An 18,658-nucleotide genomic window follows, 5' to 3' on the forward strand; every position below is an offset into this window, starting at 1 on the left:
AAGGAGAATTAGACAAGCTAATCTTTACCACTCCAAATCATGAAATTGTACACCCCTCAAGACAATTATAATATTCCAGTGGTGGCCTCCAATTAATTGTAAAAAATTACACACCATGTTTATAAATACTCAAGCTTTAATTTTTAATATAATGCTTCTACCTCCAACATCTTGCCACGTGGCTCAGCCTTGACTCAGAATTGTAGGCTCAAGTGAACCCCTCAGCCTCCTGAGTAGTTACAACCACAGGAATGAGCCATCACATCCCACTTCAAATATGCATAATACCAGAAAGGGTGTGATGTGATTACTGTCCTCATAATTAGCCTATAAAGAAATCTACAGGGCGCTAAGGAGTGAATCAATGAATACTGTTACCCCCAAATGTGCATGGAGGGCGATGATGCCCTTGAATATCTATCGTGTCCTTGGTCACTCACTTCACTGCCCTATAAGTCAGTTATTTCATCTCAAAAATAAAAAAACAGTAAACTTCAAACTCTAAGATTCTATTTAAAAGCACAGAATAAGAAGAGAAGAAAACGGAGGAAATTTAAAATACGCCAGAAGAGGCAGTCCTTTGAATAGGATGATGCAGTTACAATTATTTTGAAAAGAAGCCACCACTCAGACAGGATGTCAGTATTTCATGGAACAAATGAAAAACTTGTTCATCAGCTCAAACAAGTGTTGGAGTGTGCGTTTCACTCTGGAAAGTCCATGCTTCCTGTAAAGTGGGAGCCCCAAGCCAGGATGTGAATGACCCAGCAGCGTCGTTCTGCACAGTCATCCCACGGTCTCTTGTTGATACCGTGTGAGAACCATCAACTTGACAATGATTCCGCACAAAGTATTTCCTCACCTTATGGTTTTCAAATTCAAGACCCGTGCACTCTGCAAGGAGTTTTTACAACTTTGCTGAATTAGATAAAGTCAAGAAAAAAAAAATACAACACTTTTTTTTTTTTTTTTTTAATGCAGGGTATCCTGTATCTCAGGCTGGCCTGGAACTTACTATGTAGCTGAAGATAGCTTCTAATGCCTATTTCTTCAGCCTCCACCTCCTGAGTGCTGGGAGGACAGGTGTGGGCCATGCTGCTCAGCTTATGTAGTGCTGGGGATAAAACCCAGGGCTCTCTACATGCTGGGCCAGAGCTCTAGCCACTAGGCTATTTTTCCTACCCAATGTATCTTTTTAATATGGCAACTATTACAAAATTTACTACAGCATTACTAGGAATTAATAAAAGTAGGAACTTTAAAGGGAAATGTAATTAGTCTATGTATGTCTAGAAATAAAAATAATTGCTACTTCATAATAATTCATCACGGTCATTGAATATAACCTAAATATTTTGGATATGAAACACCATAAACAATAATAGTCAAAATGATGTTTGCTTTTGAAGGAAGGCACAGGCAATTCTCAGCTGACTAAGGTATTGTGGATTTACTTTTATGGTTTGTTATTTTCTACTCAGATAGATAAGGCCATCAATAATCCCAGGAGTTATTTAATTGTTGGTGATCTTGGCTCACCTTACTCAAGAATTAGTTGTGAGCTCAGCCATGAACAGAGATGAAGATGAGACACAGTCTTCTCATTTTTCTTCCATGTAAAACCGATATTTGAAACACCTAGATTTAAGCAGCTTGTCATAGTTCATTTATCCTCCTCATTCCCCTCCACCTTGTTTTGGACAGAGTCACAAGCCCTCCACAGCAGCATCTCCTAGGGGCTGGCTTCACCGGTGTGCAACCTATGGCACACGACAGTGCCCCGCACCTGTGGGCGCCACGCAGACCTGTGCTACACCACCTAAGAAGTTAGTCCTAGCAATGGAACGAAGGAGTTCTTGGGTTTCTCTTACAGACCAGCGGTTCTCAACCTGTGGGCTGCAACCCCCACAGGGCTCGCATGTCAGATTATTACACTACAATTATAACAGTTAGGAAGTAGCAACAGAAATACTTTTATGGCTGGCTGTTATCACAACACGATGAACTGCATTAGGAAGGTTGGAAACCGCTGCCCTAGACCCTGAAAACTAAATAACTGTACTTGTGAAAACTGCCGGAGACCCTGAGAACTGTTTAACAATACTGTCTCCTCTCTGTGAAGACCCTGAGAATGGTACCAACTATGCATCTCAAAGCACTGTAAGTTCATCTTTTTTTTATAGTTCCTCAGAGATTTAGAACCAATTTGATGCCTGTTGACACCTTGGTTTCTGAGTTCATAGGTCTAGAACTCTATTCACTTATCCTCAAAGTAAGATATCGAACCATAACTTTAATTCCACTTCCCATCTAAGTAACCAGAACAGCATATGTAGAAGTAGGAAGTTGTGCTTTGTAAGAGCAAGATGTTTTCAAGAAGCTGAGGCAGATAGGTCGTCACTGCAAATTCAAATTCAGATAAGCTTAGGCTACATGGCAAGACCCTATCTCATAATAATAATAATAAGTAGAAGAAAACAACAACCAAAAAAGAATAATCTTCAACTCAGAATTAAAAAAAAAAAAACACAAGAAAATAATCTAGGCAGCTTTACCATGTGCTAAATTTAAATTTGTGTGATTGTACCTATCCATTTTGTGGAAATGTATTGACTCAGTCGTTTATCAAATGTGTATTTACCCATTATCATATCTGTTATTATTAACCAATTCTTTCACAATTATCTTCTTATTGCTGGGGCTTGGTGTGCCCTAAGCGCAGGTGCCCTGAGCTGTTTTAACGTTTGTGTTGAGAGGATCTGGGCTCAGTGGATAACCAGGTATAAATGTACGACCACAAAGATCAAGCCATCAGTTAACACCACATTCGTGGTAACTTTGGTCTCAGAAGCTGAACCACCCACTCTGCAGTTTCTTAAGGCTTAAACAGACATAGATAAAGGAACGGGCCCATGCAGGGTAGGGCATCGGGCGCTTTAATATAAAAGCTGCTTAAAGCAGACATGAAAAGACAGTCCTTATTCTGACTGGACATACTCGGTATTTACATTTCCTGGAGGGATATTTGAGCTGCACCTTGACCTGAAGCCTGGGAAAGAAAGTCTGGGAGAGAAAGGGTCGGTGTGATAAGACAAGTGAGTTCAAGGCTCGGCTAGAAAGCAGGGGGGACTGAGGCATCATGGTGCACAGAGGTGAATAAAAATGAAAGGAGGCGATCAGGAGGAGTCAGGTAATGAAGATCCGTTTTATCATGATGTGTGACCTGGAAGGTTACAGGGGAGTGGTCCAGGCTCTCAAATAAGAAAAAGAACAGGACAGAATTGAGCTGTGCATTAACTGCTACAGTGTGCAGGGTGGGACCTAGCCAAGGGATTCTTGGCAAAGTGAATGCTGTGGATCACAACATGTAAACGCACATACAACCACAAACAAGACCAAGAGCAGAAACAACTCCATAAATGCTGGGAACTGCAAGACTCTTCCCAAGTTAGTGAACTTGTCCATGCAACAACAAAGAATAAGCATAGAAGGGGCTCAAATGTCCGTGAGCAACCTTGGTGCATCCTGGGGCGAGGAAGGAAGCACACGAGTGTGGGTGGCTGCAGAATTCAAGGTAAACGCTGTTTCTAACATGGGTGGGGACCAGTGTTTACTAAACACACAAGATTAATATCAGAAGAGGAAGGAATTGTTTTTAATCCAAGAGGTCATTGTGAACAATAGGGGGAGAAAAAGAACACAAGTTACGGTAGAAACCACTTTTAAAATAGTTAAGCAAACGTCACTACACCCAAATACTGTCATACATAGAACAAAGACACAGATCATTGGATCATTGGATGTTGAATCTGTCTCAGATGTCTCCAGCTTCTTTCGTGGTCTCTATTTATTTGAGAAGACAAAATCATATATTTGGCCTATTAGTCTTTTTTTTTTTTTGCATGTCTGTCTATATTCTTACCATAATTTCTCAACTGTTTAAGATAAAAGAGCACATTTTAATTAAATATCAACTAGCAGAAATACCTTAAACTACAGATTATCACTCAAAGAATGGGAAAATATATTTATGTATTTAGATGTGAATATACATATTCTTCATCATCCTCGGTCTAAAAAAAAAAACAGGAGACAATACTGTGGAAGGTAAAATAATAATAATAATAATAATAATAATAATAATAATAATAATAATAATAGTTGTTAAGTCTTCTAAAGCATATAAGAGATCTAACACAAGAAATTTAGAGTGTTTTTTTCTCTTTATAGCCAGCTGATCCTTTATATTACCCCCTCTTTTTTTTTAATCTGAAGTCTACACCTGTAGACTCTCTGTCCATCATACAGAGGACATTCCAAGGTTCAGGTCAGACCCATGACAGGCAAGCTTGCAAAGCTACCACCATAGCAGTTAATTGGTTTTCCCGAATCCAAACACATTCTTCCAATTTAGTGACTTTGCTTTGTGAAGGGGAAATCCTGCAGTTCTGACTATGTTTGAAATATTCCAAAGACACGTGACATCATTCTCTTCCCTCCCCATGAAGCTGGGTCCTAAAAGATTTAAGATTTAAATAAACTCTGACAGGTTCTATGAAAGCCATGTCACCTACTTCATAACAATATGTAAAAATAATCTAGAAAAATAAGGAGGGCAAGTAAAGATTTATGAAAGGGAGATGGATAAGGAAAGACGTAGGTAGAAGAAATGTGACAGTCCATCCACGTGACTGAAAAACATCAAGAATAGCCTAAGGAGGAAACCAAACTTCATAAAGACAGAAGATTGCCTAGTGTCTAATTAAGAAAATTTAGATCTTGGGTCCGAATTCCTCTTAAACTCTACATAATGTGCAGAATTATATTTGACAAGATCGTAAGAATTTCTCTTATTCAACAACTTCTGAGAATCTTGAAACTTCTTGCATCGATGAGCACAGACATTCTTTGTTTTAACAGAAATGATTTTGAGCTTTAGGCTCATGAGCATGTACCTACTTGGGTCCAATAATCAGTATGCAAAACACACACACAGACTTTTGTGTAGTGAAGTTACAGAAAGGGATAGACATAAACATCAGTGGATACCACCAATTCTTTCCTCTCTGACACATCACCCTGGCTTCCATATCTCCCATCTCTCTTCTTCCTTCAACATTGGCTGTAGCATATCAGTCTCCTGTGTTGAACCCTTATCATTTCTCACCTTTTTACTATTGAACATCCATTTCTTTCCCACCCAGCCACGCTCACTGGGTGGTGTCAGTGAACTTCATATCTTTAATTGCTCTCTCTATATTGGTGATGCCCAACCATTTTCACTAGCTGTGCCTTCTGCAATGAGAGGTCATTTGTACTCTGCTCCTTCCTGGCAAACCTGGGAGGCCTCTAGAATTTCAAGGTGGCCAAGATGAGCTTCAGAATTATTTTTTTCACAACAGTTTCTCACTGTGAGAAAAAAAAAATAAAACAAGAGAGGGAGAGAGAGAGAACTTGCATGCCTTTCTCAAGAAGCACTTCTAACCACTGGTTGCTTTGGCCAGACTTTCAAAATTGCAGAGCAACAAAACACACTGCCATCATGGTGCCCTGATGTGCTAGAGGAGCTGAGAGAGCAGGGAGCACAATGTCTTATCACATGGATGAGAAAGCCTTCCTGGACACAGACGTATTTAAGCTAGGCTCTGAGGGTAATCAAGGTTTGGGAGCTCGGAGCTGAACTCATCTCCAGTGCTCCAGATAGTCAGCATACCTTTAGGGCATGGCTGAAGCATAGGATATGTGAGGGACCTAAAAGAGCAGACAATTAAGCGTGTTAGAACAGGGAAGCCAAGCAGCTGACTGAGACTTCAGTTGGGAGGTTAAGGAAACAATTTTATTGTCACATGGGTAAGAGGCTTAAAGCAGCCTACTGGAGATAGATAATGCATGTTGAGGCATAAGCTGCATCAGAATGTGTTACTGCAAACATTTAAACTATCTCAAGCATGGTAAAGCATACTCATACCCTGTACAAGATTTATTTATATACTAATAATTCGTGATTCAATTTGATTTCTATTTGACCAGCTGATATAAAGCATTTGAGAACTTTTGTGGCTTGGGTTTTAACATTTTTTTTCTTTTTGATAGCCAATATTTAGTAGGTCAGTAAAGACCCTGAAGGCCTGTAGCCTTCATACAGCAGGACAGATCAAATAGTTCTACAAACAGAAAGGCTGCAGCTCAAAGCATTATATAAAGATAGATACTTACATACAAGAGCAATGTAACACACAAATATGCCCCAAACACAGTCTCCAAACAATCGACAAAATAGAATAACTCATTTGGGCAAGATGTGTGCTCTCAAAGGAATTTTATGTTCAAAACCTTCTTATAAGTTTTCATTTATAGGAAACTAGTTCAAATGTTTTTTTAAAGGGATAGACAAATTGGTATGCAATTTAAATCATTTCTTTCTTTGCTTTTAAATGTCTTGACTAATTTTATCTTAAGTTCATCATTTAATAGGTCACAACTCATTGCTTTTGTTGCCAAATATTCATTTAGCTATGATTTTCCAAAATGTAGAGGAATGACTCAAGTCTGTTTCAGTTTGAGATATTGTCATGTGACATTGGTATAGGAAAAGACAGGGCACTCTGAAGTAGACTTTCAGTCAACATAAAATAATTTGGGTTTGGGTATTTTCTTTGTGGTTGTATAAGATGGGACATTATTCCAGAGTAACAAGTGATACAACTTAATATCTCAAGAAATTATAAAAGAATTAGACATTTCCCATGCCACCAGGCTCCTTAGTGCTGCTACCTTATGCGTAATAAAATGTTTCCTCATTTTACATAGCAGGAAAGCTAGCTTTTCATTTTTTATGATTTTATTCCACTTTTCAATCAAGTGTTTTGTTAATTTGATGCTTCATTTTAGTGGACTTAAAGAAAACCTTACTCATAATTTTTATTTTGTTTTGTTTGTTTTCAAGACAGAGTTTCTATGTAGCAATGGCCATTCTGGAGCTCACTCTGCAGACCAGGCTGGCCTTAAACTACTTTCTTTTAAATTCTTCTTTCTCTCTCTTTTTTCCCTTTTGAGGCATGGTCTAATTTTTTAGCCTAGCTCCTCTGGGACTCCCAATCCTCCTGCCTCAGTCTCTTGAATGCTGGCTCATGGGTGCCACCAATGCTGGTTTAACACTACACACTTATGAAACCACTTTCTGTATGTGGCTTAGCATGCTGATTCCCATTTGCCTGGTTAATTAGCACCTGTTCTGTAAGATGATTCTGATGCCACCCTGTCATTGGCATATTCATCTGGACCCATGAAATTTAACATTTTCGAATAAAAGAGAAGTACTTGGGAAAAGTCAACACATATTCTACGTAAACGTGACTCAGAGGTACTATGAAAGATCTTTAAAATATAGTTTTATGCATTTAAAATGTTTAGATGTCTATATTATATAATGACTTCTCATGCTTCCCTTTGAGCTTAGATTGAAATTGATTGGCTAAGTTATAGAACATCTTTTTTCTTAACAGCAAATGAACTCTCCAATGCAGTCTGGCTATTCATCCATAATTCAGGATCCCAGCCTAAAACATTATGCTCAGACAAGCACAAATATTGGCAAAGGTGAAAGACTGAACTGCTACAGTAGCAGCAGAATTATGTCACAATCTGTGTGTGCACTTGAATTCTGAGAGCTGGGACTACAAATTAAAAGAGAAAGCAGTCAACAATGTAGCTGCAGATAAAATAGTCAAGAGAGTAAAGCCAGGCTATCATTGTTGAAAGAAAGACCCTTCCTCTTTATTTCTTATTCATGATTATGAAGTGAAAATAAAAGCTGCTTGGAGAGATTTAAAAAAAAAAAAAAAAAAAAGCACATTATCAACCTAAGCAATGAAAATAAAAGTTCTTTAAAAAAAATGTTCTTTTGAATCTTTAACTTTGAAAACATCAAATCCAGTTCTATTTAAATTAGGACAAATTCACCTCTCCTCAAATTAATATCTTCATTTGTCTTAGTTTTCTGTCCCATAATGGCAGTCTCTGCTTATGAGGATGGTCAGCGGGCTCCAATGAGTAAGCAAGGCTTCCAAATCTCCCCTACCCCCACAGATGACTCTTTCCCTTTGCCAGAAGGGCTAACCCCCTGTGGCTTCAAAGGATCTTCAGGACATACAATGAGAACAGAAATTGTGCTTCGCTGGCTGAATCAGCAGAATTAGCCCAGCAGATCAATGTGGTGGCAGACACGCAGAGCAATCACTTCACTTCCTGCCCTCTCTTTCTTCCATTGACACCAGCCAGAGGTGACATTCTGCCATAGACCTCACACCCCTGCCCATCAATCAGCTATATATACAAGACGATCTATGTTTAGAGATGTTCTTTTCCTGAGTTTCAGGGTTCAGCATTCTAACTGTCAGATAGCCTTCTGAATTTCTGTAACTTTGGCAAAAAAGAAGAATGGCTTATACAAGTACATATATAACAAAATCACCAGTTTTACATGGCTCCGAAGGCATAAAACATGAACGATCTTCTAAAAATCTACACAATCAGAGAAACAAATCTGACACATTATCAAGCTATTATTCTTTTATTACTATCTGAATCATTCACCATACCACAACATCGACAAATTATATCACAAATTCTATTTAATATATTGTGCCCTTGCATGTCACAACATAGTCCTGGGAGGGTCCAAGAGTCATGACTGTCTGGTCCCAAAACTGTTCTGTGTTTTGCAAATGGGACATCTAAGTAGACATCCAGCAGACCTAGTGTGGAGCAGAGATGGGACCTCAGCTCTTTTCCCTCCTCCACATAATTCTCAAGAAAAGCCACTTACATCTACGTTATAAAAAAATAACAAAGCAAGGCTAAAGCATAAATACTCTTCAGTTTTGTTCTCCCCCACTCAGGACTGTCCTTCACCAAGGACAAGATAAAGAATATGGAACAGAACTGTAATCTGACCCTAAAGGAGTCCCTTCAAACCTTTCCACATCTGTCCTTTATTGCAGTACTTAGCTTATCTAGAGAATTCCACCTTTAACAAACTCATAGATACATCCTCCATGACCAAAACAACCTTCTCCACATTTTGATGGGGTCAGGTCTCCTTTCCATCATTCGTGCATGATGCCACTGGAGCAAGATTTGACTCAATAATTTCCCCGTGGGAATACAGCAAAGGCATGTGGTCAGAGGAATCGTTTCCACATACACATACCAAGCTGTACCAACTTAATTCTGAGATCACTGAAACTGAACAAAACCAATCAGAATTTTCAATCTTAGGTTTGGGGGTTGGGGTGGAGCTTAGGTCTTATTTTCACCACAGACCCCCCCCCTTTATTTTAATTGAACAAGGATTTTAGAAGATTCTTCAACAATAAGCAGAAGAGAAGTCCAACTAATACGGATATCACAAATCAGCACAGACTGATAATCACAAGGTAAGGGGCCCTGACTGAGGAAGTTCTCAAGGAACCTGAGCCTCCGATTAGACATGGAGCTCTTTGCACAGTGTTGTCATGGCAACCCTGTCAGGACAGCACTGGCATAATTGATTTTGCAACTGGGCACTAAAATGGACACACAATCACAATTTGCTACATCTATCTGTCTTTCCTTTTCACATGAAGTGCGTGTTGTCTCAAGACAGCGTGGGCTTACTGAAAATACTAAAATAAAAGATACCCAGTCTATTCTCTTCTTTGCTGGAACTCCATAAAGTTGAATGAAAGACCAAGAAAACAGAGGATATTCTGAGATAAGGTGATAGTTTTTCTCCAGCACATTTAAAAACTGCATTTCTGGCTTACCTTGTAGCCTCTGCATCACGTTGGTGATGTCCCGATGGGACCTTGAAGAGGCCCTGGAGGTTGCCATGGTCCTTCTGGTAGCATGGAACCAACACCAAGGTGTTCCTCGGTGCAGGGTAATACGATGCTGCTTTGGATAACACGTGAAGTCTTGTCTATGCCCACTGAGTATCAGACAGATCCCCAGAACTCATGGTGATCATTGAGGAGACAGCGTTCTACCACGGTGAACCACAGATTCGCCTTCTGTCCTAAGGCAGCCCGCTTAGGTAGACTCAAGAGCCTGAAAAGCAAAACAACAAAAACATACAGTTATGAAAAATATCTACCTTAGTCATAGTGCAGAAGAAGAATGTTTCTATTCTGTTGCAATGTCTGACTCACTATCAAGGGAGACAGCTAATATAGAAAACACTAGAAAATTTAAAGCACTGAGCAAGCTTTAGGCGTGTGTGGTGGGTTGAACAGGAAAGGCCCTGCTCATGTGCTTGGCGCTCGCCCCCAGCTGCAGACAGGACATCAGGAGGGCTGGGCTTTGAGGGTCAATAGCCTCAGTCCACTTTCTGCTTCCTACTCCTGCCAGCGCATCATCTTTTCCCCAGCACAATGCATTTTAGCTTATGAATCTGGAACCATAAGCTAAAACAAGCCCCCCCAACCCCTTTCCCTTAAGGTCGCTTTAATCACGCTCATTTATCAGAGCGAGAGAAAAGTAACTGGCACAATATGTGATAAAATAAAAAGTAGGCTGCCTAAAATAAGTCAGATAGTGAGGTCTTGACATTGAGAAATGTGCTCTGTCCAAGAAATGCTCACTGTGTTGTTTCCTGCTTAACCAATGCATACTGATTTGTAACTTACAATCAAAATGCTGAGCTTCATCTCTCTATGTTTAGTCATCCCCTTACCTAGGCTATTTTAATTGTTTTACAAACTTTTTTTTTTTTTGCATCGTTTCATTGGACACTTTCCAAGAAGGGCATCTTGTCCCAGCTTCTACTAACAATTTGGTGAATTAACACAGTAAATATAGGGCTTCATTGATAGGCTGGGGTGCTTCATTGGACTTCACTAGCAGAGTGCTTGTCTGTATATGAACAGCCTTAAGCTCAATCCCCAGGAAGGCATGTAATCGCAGAGCTCCAGATGTAGAAGCAAAAGGATGAGGCATCCGAGGTCATCATCATCTCTGCAGATACCTCAGTGTCAAGACTTTTCTATCTGATGTATTTTTGGCAACCTACTTTTTATTTGATTTTATTTTGTCACTTGCTGTGTTAGTTACTTTTCCCCTGCTGTGATTAAAAGGAACTCAGGGGGAAGAGGAGGAGCTTATTTTAGCTTATGGCTCCAGAGGCATAAGCTGAAATGTATCAAGCTAGGTAAGGGATAGTATGCTGGCATGTGTAAGAAACAGAGAGATCACATTCCGTCCAAACAAGGAAGCAGGGGTGGGGGGGTGGTTTTCAAGGCCAGCCTGGGATACATGATATTATCTCAAAAAGCAAAACAAATAAGAAAGCATACAAACATATAAATTATTGCATTCTAAATATGACTTCCAAATAATCTCATTTCAAAAGACAAGAATAGGCCTGGCTTTTTTTTTTCTTTTCTTGCTTATACAGAAAGATTCTTAAGTACACAGCAAGACTGGGATGGGGTAAGTTAACATTATCATCCTAGCCACACCCCTCCCAATTCTCTGCTTTGTTGGTGCAATTGCTCACTCTCATTTTGGGTGGTGAAAAAGAGGTAGCCAAGTCGTTAGTGAAATCCTGACATTGAGAAATGTACTGTGAACAAGGATTTCCTAACCCTGGGGTACGCTGAACAAAGTCTTGCTATGAACGAGGTAATTAGAAGAGTCATGCTCCAGGGGAGACACTCCGGGAAGGGTTATGCTGCGGCCTGTGTGCAGCAAATCTTTCTGGTCAGTCACACTGTGCATCTCCACGAGATGATGCTGTCAGAAGAAAACAAGGACTGTGTCTGGGAGATAAAGGACAGTGGCCAAGTCAAAAGTCTACAGAAAGAGCAATGCACACACAGGGGATGTTCCATTTGACTGAAGGAAAAAATTACAGTAAGACGAATCTCTATGTGCTGTACAAAACAATGAGTGGATGGAGGATTGGTTAAGTCATTAATCATAATGGCACATTGTTGCCCATCTAAAGTGTCATCATAAGGATTCAGACATATTGTTTCTGGTTGGAATGCTTCAGTTCCAACTGCAGAGGGTGGAAAACACTGACTGTGTGTTCACATATCAAAGGAGTGTAGTGAAGCAGAAGGCCTCACTAACTGTTCACTTCATTTCAGGAGACAGAGATGCCCTGAGCAGTTTCACATGTTGGGGAGGCAGAGGCTACTGGAAAGAATATATGTGAGAAGCAGGACTCAGCACTCAGCGTCTTGTAGGTGGGAGAGGTGATATGCAGAGGGCAGAGCTTCAAGAGATGGGGAGGGTAAGAAACAACTTCATACAACTGTACATCATGGCCTGTGCCTTAACCTAATAGCAGCCCACAGCCCCTGGAGAGAAGATTGCCCTGCCTAAAGAAGAGAGCTACTGGGACTGGCAAACCAGAGGATGAGAGACATTTCAAGGGTGAGAAACTCGGGTTCCTCAAATGTAAGGGTAGAACTCAGGGATGTCCCTCTGCTTGCTTATCTATCTAGGATCTACCCACGATGTGTGTATCTATTGACATCATTTATACATAACACACACTAGAGGTGGAGAGAACAGTGGCTGGAATATGGCTCAGTACCAAGGCACTTATGTAGTACATGCAAGCCCCTAGTTTAATTCCAGACACTGAGAAAACAAATCAACAACAGCAACAACAACAACAAAACCCAGAAACTTGTTTCAGCCAGCTATCTCACACCAGTCCCTGACAGCCCTGATGTCCCTAACAGCCCCACACTTTCTACCCAGAATTGCAGAATGTGAAGGGTTTTATTTTCTGCAAATCACTGTATCAGCCTATGTCTCCTTCTTCTTGTTCATACAAATGTCTCAAAAAGACTAATCTTTGAATCACTTTTCTCTTCACATTAAATTATGATTTACTTGTGTCTGTTCTCATGTATCCAGTTTTATTGCCACTGCAAAACTCACACATTCTGAAATCCTGAGCTCAGAGTTGAGACAGAGATAAAATGTGGCACAGAACCTATTCTTTGAGGAGTGTAGAACACAGTGAGAGAAGCAATGTAGAAGAGACAAATTAAAAAAAAAAATTCCAGGAATAAGTATGAATGTAAAACTAGAGGGATAGAGAAGATGGGGGCTATGTCGATCTTGGGGTTCTGGAATGATATCCTGAGAAGGATTTAACGTCTAAGCTGAGTCTGGGTCAATGGATCAGGTAAAAAGATGAACGCTGCCTTCCAGGCTGCACCAGGCTTCAGGAAAGACCTCAGTGTAAGGAACAGCATGGTACCTTGATACTGAAGCACTGTGTTCTGGAAGAGGTGGAGTGATGGAAGGCCCTTCACACTATGCTCACAATTTCCCTAAGAGACACCAAGAAGGCATTCAGTGACCCTGGGTTAGAGACGAGAATTACAACTACTGGTGTTCTTCTGCGTGAGACTGAATTTTGCAGAGCTCAAGCTGGCCTTGAACTTGATATGTAGCTGATAATAACCTTGAACTTCTTGCGATTCCCAACTCTTCAGGGCAGGGATTGTGGATCCACACCACCATGCTTCATTTATGTGATTCTAGGGATCAAAACTATAACTTTATACAGCTTAGGCAAGCAGTTCACTGACGTAACTGCACCCCGAACCCGGCTACTGTCTTCAAGGCTGTGTTTGAGGTGGGTAAGGCTGAAAGATCCAGGAAGCTGGCTAAGGAAGACAGCTGGAATATAGGTGGGAGCTGCATGGAAGAGACAATGAGCAGAGGTGGAGGAAAAACGTAGGAAGTGAACCTTACAAACCTTGGTGAGGGGTCAGCTAGGACTGGAGAGGTCTGGGATGGCCAAGGAGTTAGGAAGATGCATTTCCAGGGTGGAGAGAGGACAGTAAGAGGTCTTGGGAGACACGAAGGGTTCTTGGCGATGCTCTGAGGGAATTTAGTGTCTCTTCATACCCTTTTCTCTCTGAAAACTCCACGCTGAAGGAAGGGACAGCAGCCCAGTGCCCCGCATGTCAACGCCTTCCCGGCTGCCTCAGCGCGCCTCCTCCAGCAGAAACGGCCCACGTGAGGTTGAGCACACATTGGCTTACGCTCATCACACTGTAAGCTCGCTTCACTCTAACGAGGCTGTGACTGTTACTGGTAGAGGGACGATGGCACGTTTTCTTTCTGTAGTGGTCGGGTGGCACAGAGGGCTTGTACATGTTTAAAACTATGTCCTAGTCCTGGGACTTTAATTTTTCTTGCCTTTCTCTTTCAGGCACTGATATCAACTATATCCATGGACACATGCTGAACATTCAACGTTGAATTTTTAAATTATTTAATCAAGTGCATAATAGTTTGTGTCTATGAGATAATACCCTTCATCAAACTCCTTCCTCTCTAGCACAGGAGTTGGGGCAACATCCTTCCTTTTTCAGGGCTAAGATAAACTATTTCGATTTCTTCATTTGCCTATGCACGTATACCCGAAATTGTGAAATTATGCTTTTTTTGCTTTTGGCTGATACAATAGGGTCAATTAATAAGAAATTTCAAATTAATGAAAAGGAAGTATGCTGTTAATAAGAAATTCCAAATTAACGAAAAGGAAGTGTAACAAAGGGACCATAAATTTGGAAATATGAGTTCTAAGCCAGCTAGTGGGGTAGTTTCATGATAATCTTGTACGGGAGAACTTTCAACAGTAGCTTCCTAGAGGGGGTAAAGTTCCAGAAAAATCAGGCTCTGGCAAAGAAAATCCTAGAGCTGACTCTTGATTTGTTCATATGATCACTGATGTGTTTCTGTGTATGTGCCTCTCTACATGCTAATGAACATGGTCTGTGTGTACATGCCTGCTTGTGTGTGGGGGAGGGGAGGCCAAACTCAGTACCTGGAGTCTCCCTCCATCGCTCTCCACCTTATTTTCTGAGATGCTGTCTCTCACTAAACTGGGAGCTCACCGGGTAAAATGTAAAATGCGATCAGGGGCTGTGAGACTCTGTGACAGGCCATTTGCCTACCCCATGTAAGACGTGGGGTTCATCCTCAGCACTGCCGAAACGAGTAAGTAGTAAGTACATTTGGCATGTAATTTCAACAAATCCCTGTTGTTGTTTTTTTCTTTGCCTCATTTTCTCAAGCCTAAGCCAGGAAAATTCCCAAGTGTGCTTGCTAAAGGCAGTATGAGTGACAGCCAGGCAGCTAGGGACTCGCGGTCCCCAGACCCTTGAAGAGAGTGGTCCTGCAGCAGCAGACACGAGCATGAGCTGTCTGAGCACAGCACCAGGACCAGACCCAGAACCATCACGATCTCACCTTGCCAATGCTGTACAGGTGGCTTTGCTTTCAATAGATGCAGGAAATGGGGGGGGAAGGATGAGAAGCACGGCTTAGTTATTGGGATGGGTAGAAAGGATATCCATGGGTTATATGCCAACAGGACAGGCCCTGCCCCATCTCCACATCTTCTCAGAAACCACTGAGAGTTGGTATGGCTAGGTATACCTGCCATACCACACAGAAGAGCTAGATTCCCACGTTTATTATTTCACAGAAAATATGCAATAAGAATTTGTGAGTGGCAGTAGTACAATATTTAGTAGTCCATGCAGTGACCAAAGCCGACAAGTCCCTCCGGGAGCTTAGGTCACAGAGCAGGAGATTACATAAACAACAACTCGGGGTGTCTTTGTAAAGTTGCCACCCCGGGTCAACCTGGGAACAGCCACCATCTGTTGTACTGATGGCACAGGGGAAGGCCAGGGGCCAGAGGACCTCAGCCTCTGTTGTGTGGCTTCTCCCAGCTGGGTGGTTCCCTCCTTGCAATGCTAGCACCTGTGAAAAGCCCAGTGGGAGATGTCACGAGTCTCTACTCAGAGTGCACAATACACTTCTCTGGCACTTTCTTGCTTGTGCGACTAAAATATAAAAATAAACTGAGGAAAGCAGCGGGAGAAATAGTACTGGATCCAGAGATTCACCTCAGGACAATACAGGTAGCACTGTCAGTGCTAGGAGAAAGTGGCAGAAAGGTCCAGCCATCCATTACCAGGCATAATGCCACTAACTTAGAGACAGAAATCAGGAACTGAGACCACAAGCATTCAAGTAAGTTTACAACAATGAAGTACAGCTACTAATTAAATGTCTCCGCGTGTAGAGAAGCCCATGGTTTAAATTGAAGTAATCTCACTCTCCTTTATACTCTGTTATTGGAGTAACTTTAAAATAATGCACAGTCTTAAAACCAACTGTTTTTCTTTACCCACCCATTAGTGCTGGCATGAATTACTGAACATTACGATGGCTAGAACCAGAAAAGCGCTCCCGTGGGTTAATGCAAGGATATTACTAATGCAGGCATGGAGGGTGTCGGGAAAGTGTTGCTCATTAGCCAATTAAGAATTGCTTGAGATAACAACAAGAAGCGAGGCCATTCGTAGAAAGAAAAAAATATTAAAGTAATCACAAGGCATCCCAACCGAAAACCAGCGTCAGAACTGACCCTTTGGGAAGTTAAGCCTAGAGCCTTCTACTGGTGATACCTGTCATCCTGGCTCCCCACTTAGGGGCGGGCATGTATTTCAGCCCTTGCTCAGCATTAGTTCTCTTTAGATTGGACCACGAGGAAGTACTTAAGAGGACAGTGTCCACACAGCAGTCTTGAGTCCTGCATGCCAGTCACAGGCAGGCTCCTGGGTGTGGCAGCTGGAGCTGTGAGCATGGCATAATCCACCCTGCCTGGTGACAGGCTTCTTGGGGTCTGCCCAGTCACACCTCCGCCTTGTAGGAAGCTGGGTAGACTGTGTAATTATGGGATTGCAGGACCCAAGGCAAGCAAGCAGCTCCAGATGATCTTGAAACGCAAACTAGCATTTCCTGGACCTCAAGCCCCAGGAGCAAAAGGAGATGGCCTGGATATGAGACAGTTTGAGAAGAACCCTTAGTTAAAAAAGATACAAATGAGGCTGTAACCCCAGAGCTGAGCAAATGTTTCCTAATTACTAACACTATCACAGTCTGAAGATTTTCTTTATCTGCAACATGAAACATATTAAGTTGGTCATGACCCCGGAACATTTTGTTCTTTGTCTGCCACAAAGTAATATAAACAGACTTTAAACACAAGAAAAATAGATGTGTATTTCAGTTGAGCTCTCTAATGTCAGGAATTTTTAAACCCATATTATTAATTTTTTATCATGGAGGATAAAGGGCCTCTCACAGAGAACAGGCCTCATGACTCACAATTAAATCAGCATTTCGTAGAGATGTAGGTCATATTAATAACCTTTGCTTGATTGAAAATTGTGTTTTCTATTTGCTTAGGTCTGGCTCCTATATCAAATGTTGACTTGAATGTAGCTCATAGGTCAAGAGAAAAATAAGTGGGTCTTAAAAAAATAATATTGGGTTTTGGTTTTTTTTTTCTTAACATTCACATAATCTTTTCAGATACAGAAAAGTTTTCCACCCCAAACTGAAAAGCTCCGAAAAACACGATCCAGGGAACTAGGGTTGCACGGTTGATATTTCTCTTTAGGATGGACCTGAGTCTATGGACCAGACCTGAACTTGAAGCATCAAGGAGTTAGGTCAAACCGACAAGCCCAACCTCCTTTCCCAGGGGTGCTTCATTGCTGTCAGCAGCTTCAGTGCTGCCCTGTGCGCTGCATCTGCCTCCCAGTGAACCGCCATTTCCCAGCACTCCTCAGAGGTGCAAAACCTCGCTGGAAAACGTCTTTTTGGAGAGTAGATCAAAGTTATCTTGTCCTCCAGAGCAGGCTCCGCCTGGAGGCGGTTGCACCAGGGCAGTCTGCTGGGCCTCGAAGCAGTCTTCAAGCCTTAGGCTCCTCTACCCAACTTCCCTCCCGCAACCCTTCCTAAAATAGTCTGGGGGTGGAGGAAGGGAGGATCCTAGAATTCGTTCAACGCCTGAAACCTTGCATCTCATAGTAGCAACAGAGCGGACCATAAGAGAGCGGCTGCCTGTCGCTGGGGCATCGCTGGCTCCCAGGATATGTGCAGCAAGCGGAAATGACAGCCCAGAGACCGGGTATTAATAGGAAAATGTACGTACGAGATGCAAAGAGGCAGCCAACCTCCCTCTCGCCTTCTCCAGGAGTGTCACACCGCGTACACACACCGCCGCCACCCCCTCTCCCAGGTTCGCTGCGCGTCAGCGCTCAAGCACAAACTTGCTGCAATGTGTTGCTCTGCACCTGTCATTCCTCCATCGCTGTCCTCCACCTTTGCTGTTTACCTTGATCCGGCCTTGCTGAGGTTCCGAGCGGGGAGGTGACGGGAGCGAATGCCTCCCCCGGCTGCGTGCAGCTCCGGGTACGCGCTGACTCCCTGGCCTTGGAACCGGGGCTCTGGCGCTGTCTGCAGGGTTTGCAGGAGCCAGGATGCCCTGGTGACAGAGTACAACAATCTCAGCCCGGTGTGGGCCGGTGCTCCCGGCTGGCGCACTCGCAGTGCTCTGAGCTGGCGGCTGTGCCCTCCCTCCCTGCCTGGAGGATCCGTCCCTCCCCCAGGCTGCACACCGGGGGGTTAGGCCTCCCCCACCTCCCGCCCCCTGCAGCTGTTGCTCCTGTCGCCAGCGGAGGTCGCCCCAGCGGGTTAGGCCTCTGAGCACCCGCCCACACCACCCCCTCCCCAGGTCCAGGATGTGCGGGTCACCACGCAGAGCCGAGGGCGGGGACCT

General features: G+C 42.5%; 1 protein-coding gene across 1 annotated transcript in view; it reads right to left on the reverse strand.

The window, feature by feature from the left end:
• Syne1 (spectrin repeat containing nuclear envelope protein 1) overlaps positions 1 to 18,375 on the reverse strand; it is a 461,163-nt gene extending 442,788 nt beyond the window's left edge. Inside the window, exons 1-2 of the mRNA XM_055615901.1 lie at positions 18,215 to 18,375; positions 9,807 to 10,089 (exon numbers count right to left, since the gene is read on the reverse strand). Coding sequence (XP_055471876.1) covers positions 9,807 to 9,873 — 67 coding nt within the window. The 5' untranslated portion in view covers positions 9,874 to 10,089; positions 18,215 to 18,375. The remainder of the gene's footprint in view (positions 1 to 9,806; positions 10,090 to 18,214) is intronic.
• Between the last annotated feature and the right edge of the window lie 283 nt (positions 18,376 to 18,658).

This window comes from Psammomys obesus, unplaced genomic scaffold, assembly GCF_907164565.1.
Source record: "Psammomys obesus unplaced genomic scaffold, mPsaObe1.curated_primary_1811, whole genome shotgun sequence".
NCBI classification, from domain to species: domain Eukaryota; kingdom Metazoa; phylum Chordata; class Mammalia; order Rodentia; family Muridae; genus Psammomys; species Psammomys obesus.